This window comes from Amphibalanus amphitrite, unplaced genomic scaffold (assembly GCF_019059575.1).
Source record: "Amphibalanus amphitrite isolate SeventyFive unplaced genomic scaffold, NRLGWU_Aamphi_draft 001331F_arrow, whole genome shotgun sequence".
Lineage (NCBI taxonomy): Eukaryota > Metazoa > Arthropoda > Thecostraca > Balanomorpha > Balanidae > Amphibalanus > Amphibalanus amphitrite.
The window spans coordinates 43,725-50,540 of NW_024882824.1; the positions used below are offsets into that span (position 1 = coordinate 43,725).

Below are 6,816 nucleotides of genomic sequence, written 5' to 3' on the forward strand. Positions count from 1 at the left end.
TATGAAAGTCAGTTGCTTTGCTCATGATACTTCTCGGTATCTGAGCTAAAGAAGCATGCAGAGATAGATAATTTTCATCCCATTATTTTCGGGACAGAACACCCCGCAGGTCCTAGTCACCAGTCTCCTGTCATTGTGTGGTCCGTGTGGAGCCTGGCGTGGGCAGACATACAGATGTCGCTGTGGCGCCTTCAGGTGCCAGAACGTGTAGGTGGCGTACCCTCAAAATCACCTGATGACTCTTCCATTTCACGAGGTCATCGGTACCGTCGCAGTTTTGTTACATAAGGAATTCGAGGAAAGATTGCGCTGGATAAGGGTTTGTTAGCAGCACAATCAAAGTTTGAAACTCGAACCTATTTAGGTCACACAGAAACAACCCGAGGCGTACGGATTGGTGGCAGTGACCACTTCGTACAAGCTGCGTTTGAAGGTACAATGTTTGAAATATGTTTGGTGATGATCTCGGTCGTAGGATAATTAAAACCGCAGCCATTTGTGGATGCAAAACTAGTTAATTTGGCCAGTTGTCTAAACGTGTAATGACCTGATCTTGAAATTTCTACACGAAATGCAAAAACGATGCGCGGTAACCGATCCATGTCACGGATTACCATAAACATGGAAAGCAACATCAGTAGGCGTTACCTCCCCACTCTCCTCTACCAGGCCGGCAAAGATGAACCAGCACAAAAGTACAGACGCTCGTCATTGATGTGGACTTTTATTTGTTTAAAACAACACAGGACCATATGTCTTCGCTGAGCAACATCAGGTCACGTTATTCAACATATAGGACCGTGCAATGTACCTACATTGTAGACATACCTACACACAGGGCATATTTTAACATACTGACTGCGTCCCATTTTGGGACGCAGCCCCCTGCCTTTGGGACGTAGCCCTCGCGAAATTTGGACCACTGCGTCCCACACTGAAATGCCACGGTTTCAGCCGAAAAGTGCGAGCAAAAATAAGTAACATGACTCGGTCTTTTACTGTGTAAAAGATGTTGGCTTTCCGATCGCTTTGTGCCCTGATTTACTATGTACCTAAGCACATACATGCCCTCTCCAGTCCTTGTGCCCTGCCCTACCCTTGGTCATACACCTTATTATGTTCTTCCCTACTATACCCCTAGGATATGTGCCCTGCCCAGTGCCCTGTCCTTAGGTCTTGTACCTTGCCCTGCCCTTTCTTCAGGCCCTGTGCCCTGCTCTGCATTCAGGCCCTGTGCCCCGCTCTGCCCTGCCCTCAAACACGATACTTTATATATTCTGCCTGGAAATTTGATGCGCTGCCTTCCCGTCTTTTGGCCCCGTGCCCTGCCCTACCCTAGTTTGGGGCCCCTGCCCTTCTCTGCCCTCAAGCCTTGTGACACGTCCTGCCATCAGACCCCGTGCCGCTGCCTTGTCTTCAGGTACTGTGCCCTGCCCTGCCATCAGGCCTTGTGCCTTCCCATGTCCTCATGCCCCGGCCCCGCGCCCTTCCTCAAGCCTGATGCCTTGCCTTGCCTCAGGCCCTGTCCTGTCATATTCTGCTTCCAGGCCTCATGTGCATTGCCCTGCCCTTAGACCCTGTGCCCTATTCTGCCATTAAGCCTTATGCGTTGTATCGCCCTCAGGCCCGTGCCCTGCCTCGCCCTAAGTTGCTGTGCTCTGCCCTGTCGTCAGGCCTTGTGCCGTCCCATGCCATCAGACCCTGTGTCCTACTCTGCCCTCAAGCCCTGTATTCTGCATTGCCCTAAGGTCTCGTGTCCCATGCCCGCTCTCAGGCGCTGTGCCCTGCCCTGCTATCAGACCCTGTGGTGTCTCCCGCCCTCAGGTCCCGTGCCATTTCCCGTCCTCATGCCCCGTGCCCTTACCTGTCCTCAGAACCCGTGCTGGCCCGAAGGTATGACAAGACGTGGGCGGTGTTTTGGGCCTTGTGCCATACCTGCGTCTTATGTCTTGCTCTTCCTTTAGGTACTATTCTTGCCCTGCTTTAAGATCCTGCGTGTTGCCCTGCCATCAGGTGTGTTGATCATCAGGTGTTCTAAGGCCCTGTGTCTTGCACTACTCTCCGGCCTTGTGTAATGATAGCCTCAGACCCGCGCCTTGCCTTGCCCTCGGACCCTGCATCCTACCCAGCCCTCAAGTATCCGTCTTATCTTAGCTTCATGGCCTGTGCCTGCCCTGTCCTTAGGGCTCAGACTCTGTGTCCTGCCCTTCCCTAAAGTCCTGTTTAGAGATGTCAAGTTGGAGCCCGCAGGCCCGGAGCCTGGCCCAAAATCCGGCCCTACAGGGCTTTTGCATGCACAGTGGATTGTATCATTGTTTTGAGGTACCTCATCGAAACGCATCGACTGATATGCGACATGATTTATCTTGGTCACGAAATGACCTGTGAGGTCAAGTTCTGACCTTGATATTTCGAGGTAAAAATGAGAAAAGAACGATCGTGCAAACGAAAATTCTCTACCTTTTTTAGTTCAAAAGCTTTTCATGAAACCTATATTGACAAAAATTGTAATTTTACCCGTTTTTGGCTATGGAGCCTTAACCGTTGATCTGAACTCAATTCTGACGAAATATTGACGAAAGAGCTGTTCAAGATATATCGATTGCTTTTCTACTATCGATTGCGCCCTCCTAGCTATCATAGTTTTTAAGATACCGGCACGTTTTCCGAAAAAAATATCGCATCATTGCGAAGTTTGACATTTGATGGCATACGGTCAGATCATGGGGCCGTCATGGCGGTCTGGCCATAGGAGAATATAGAGGGGGTCACAGGGCCATGCTCCCCCCCCCCCCAAAGCGCCCGGAAATGGCACAAAATCGACACATTTCTGGGCATAATAATTAAACAAAGGAACTTCCATTGGGAAAAGTTTGGGTTATATTACATGATAGGCAGTAAGGAAGCGAAATCCGAAGCATCCAAAGCATCCGTTCATCCAAAGCATTAATCTATGATGGATTTTTTATGTAGCTTTAAAATCCGATGATTTCTTGTCACAACTTATAGGTGGGTACTGTTTGACCTTACGTCATCTAATTATTTCTAACACATAGTATCTTCAATGCAAATTGGCAATGTTTCACACGTCAACCTCTATTTTGAATCGATTGATAAGGGTGAAAAACGCATGAAGAGACGTATGTATCACATTTTAATCATGTGCATATTCATTTTTATTCTCTAAGCATAGGTACAATTTGGTGCGTCAAGGAAGGTCAAACACGCCCAACGCCGTTCAGGAAAACGAGTGACTAACAATAATGTAAATGTCATATAAATCGCCGGTCCGCCCTTTGAATGCGGATAAAGAACGCACTACGACTGGGCGAATTTCGAGACTGGCCAAAAGCAATCACAGCCCGCTTCCAATATCCCGTTTGCAGTGCCCCTCCACCAGCACAGTACACAATGTATCTGTACATTATCTTACTTGCATTATATACTATTTCGCTTGCAATGTGCCCTTTCCGATCAAAGCGTGTGCCCTATGCCACCTTTGGGACGCAGTGAAAAATCCTTAAAATATGCCCTGCCTACACAGCACATTGTTACTGATGTAAGCGATTCGCATAATCGAGATTGACATTATCTTCAAGAAACAGAGGAATTAGAGGCAGTATTCAAGTGTGACTATCACACATACCGTCACAAACAGTGTTGCCGAGTCCGGATAGACGCTTCAGCAGCTAACCGCGCCATGGCAGAGCCGTGGTGGCGAGGAAGCACAGTGACATCCCCGGCTCCTACCCAGCCGTCAACATTTGTGGACTGTACTCTCCATCTACCTCTCGAAGCCAACTAGCTGGAGCGGTTCAGCATCGGGCCAATGATGTCCATCGGTAGCGGGAACACGATCGTCGAGTTCTTCTCGGCAGAGATGGTGTTGAGCGTCTGCAGGTAGCGCAGCTGGAGCGCGCACGGGCTGTCGGCCATCACGTCTGCAGCCTCCTTCAGCGCGCGCGACGCCCGGTTCTCTCCCTCGGCGGCGATCACCTTGGCCTTGGCCTCGCGGGCCGCCTCGGCCTCGGCGGCCATGGCGCGCTGCAGCTGCATCGGCAGGCGCACGTCCTTGATCTCGACCCGCTCCACCTTGACGCCCCACGGGTCGGTGGCCTCGTCCAGGGTCTCCTGCATGTGGGTGGACACCTCCTCGCGCTGAGACAGGATCTCCGCCAGGGTGCGCGTGCCCAGAGCATTCCTCAGCGTGGTGGCGGCCAGCAGCCGCGTGTTGCGCGCGAAGTCCTCGACATTGGCGACGGCCACGGCCGGGCTCGAGACGCGGTAGTAGACGACGGCGTCGACAGCGACCGTGACCGAGTCCTTGGTGAGAATCTCCTGCGGCGGCACGTCAAACGAGACGCTGCGCAGGTCCACCTTCATGTACGTGTCGATGCAGGGCAGCACGAAGAACCAGCCGGGCCCGACGGCGCCGCCGCCGCCGCGCAGCCGGCCCAGACGGAAGATGACTGCCCGCTCGTACTCGGTGACGATCTTGATGCAGGTCCAGATGGTGATGGGTGAAGTGATGATGAAGAGGAGATAGGAGAGCGCGATCAGCAGAACTGAGAAACAGTCGAGCGAGGCCTCGCTGCTCTCTGCCCCGATCACGACATCGTAGCGCTGCTGCTGCTGCTGCTGTGGCCGCCGGGTCGAGTCGTGCGAGGAGCCCATCCCGCCCTCCAGCATCGGGTTGTCGTACTCGGCTCCCTTGGCGGCCATGGCTGCGCACTGCCGCGTCACCACTGCGACTGATGGCCGGCGTCCGCAGCGCGCCTTTATCTTCCGTCCGCTATCGGGCCGACCGGGTCACCGCCCACCCCCGCCTCCTCGGGCGGCACCGACCGATCGGAGGGACACCCACGCAGCGGTGCGAGGCCAGTGACGGTGTGTGCGCACTCATGGCTCGCATGTGACGCCGTCCCCACTATCCGCTCAAGTGGGCCCGTTCGCTGAAGTGCTGCCGCCCTCGATACTCGTGTAGACTGTTTAAGCTTAGAACGCCGGCACGGCCTTCTGTAGATCATGAGTTACTTACTAGCTGATTTTTTTTCTTAGAACGTCAGTTAGGAAAATTTGCCTTCAGTGACCTCAAGTAACTTGACTTTTGAGCTCACCTTAAATAAGCCAAGTACTTTCTTCGTTAATGATGATCTTTCGAACGCCGCTCACCGTTTGTCGCTACGTCACCCAGGGGCCGAGCTAGGAGGCGGAGGGCGTGAAGCCGTGAAGCGCCCCCTCTCGTCTCGATGTTGCAATGTTGCAGCTGGTGTTACGCTCAGACCACCCTGGCGCCCGCTAGCTAAACATAAATGTAAAATTCTGGTATCCACCGGCGTTTACCAATCCACTTTCCGTAAAATGAACTCCCACTGTCTCGCATAATGATATTGGGGCTTATTGAAAGCAAAAGATGACGGCACATATTCCCTCTCGCTGGGAGAAGAGCAACGCAAAAGCACTATGGACGATTCCGTAAACACTGTTACAGGGGCTTCTAAAGTACGAATGTCACCTAAGTCGTCACGCGTCTCCAATGCCATGGTTTCCACTGCGCCCTCAGGAAGTGATTTGTAAATATGTGCACGGGAAAATAGTTCGGCCGTTGGCCTTCAGAACGATATGAGTGCCGTTATAACGCTGAGCTCAAACAATCAACTCAGCGATTGCGGCTGGCTCGTACCGTGCCGCTGTGGCTTGGTGGCCTGTCCACGGGATGGTGCCCGATGTTTCCCGTCCCGTCTCCCTTTGTCCGTCTCCCACCGCCGTTGCAGCTAGGACTTCTTTCCTGAACTCTCATCGGTTCTCCGTACACAACCTCGCGGCCGCCTTCCGTCCTCCGCAAGTCCCGTCTTTATTCATTCCGGGTCAGTAGCGGCGGAACACCTTCAATCAAAGGGGGGCACTACCATAGGTGGAGAATTGTGACCAGCTGGGGGTGCTCGGGCGCAGCAAATCCGCCGCCGCCTAGCGGTGACCTTGACCCGCGCCGCCCGGCCGCGGCTCCAAAGCCAAGCCGGCGTGGCCGGCGTGGAATTGGGAGAGCTCGAGCACCCCCAGTCCAGCACAATTCTCCACCCGTGGGCACTACCGACTTTTGGTCCCATTCTTTCCATGCAACGCCCATAGGCTAATGTTAAAATGCCAAAATCAAAGGGGGGCACGATGCCCCGGTGCCCTCCCTGTTCCGCCGCCTATGTTCCGGGTGCGTAATGAGTTAACAGATGATCAAAAGCATGCCTCGTCAGTCACGTAACTTTGAACGAACTCTCGTCCCTGATATCTCTGAACATCCCTGAACTCTCATCGCCTATAATTGCGAGTGCAGCAGAGCTTGGAGCAGACAAGATTGTGTTCCCTGAGATGAGACGCCTTGCTGATAATAGTTGTAGCCGTGAAGTGGGTATGTGTGTACTGTGTAGTGTGCACTTTCCATTAGTCACATGAAGTCGGCACAAGTCTAACGATAAGACCGTTATCGGTACCGTCAGAGCTTTACCTCCGTCACAAATATAGGACGTCATCAGTTGTGTACCTACGTCAAGCGACGGACGCATGCAATTTTAAGTGTCGACGGGCCTTGGCTTGGCTTGGCGTCCCGAAAACTCTTCTTGGCCCAAAATGTGCACGCGTGACGTGTCTCTGCGACGCATCCACGCATCTCTGCGAGGTAGCGTGAAGCGTAAAGCGAGTCGGTGTATATGCTTTTAGAGTGCATAAATGTATACTTACCTAGCGCTAAAGTTATCGCTTAACCCGCGCCCCGTAGGGGGGGGGGGGGGGCAAAACGCGCCCCTGTCCTTTTCCCTCGATATC

General features: G+C 53.0%; 1 protein-coding gene across 1 annotated transcript; it reads right to left on the bottom strand.

The window, feature by feature from the left end:
• Window positions 1–3,135: 3,135 nt before the first annotated feature.
• Window positions 3,136–4,866, bottom strand: LOC122372216 (band 7 protein AGAP004871-like). Its single transcript, XM_043349135.1, has one exon. It carries the CDS (start codon window positions 4,720–4,722, stop codon window positions 3,802–3,804), a length of 921 nt encoding a protein of 306 aa, XP_043205070.1. The 5' UTR covers window positions 4,723–4,866; the 3' UTR covers window positions 3,136–3,801.
• Window positions 4,867–6,816: the final 1,950 nt, after the last annotated feature.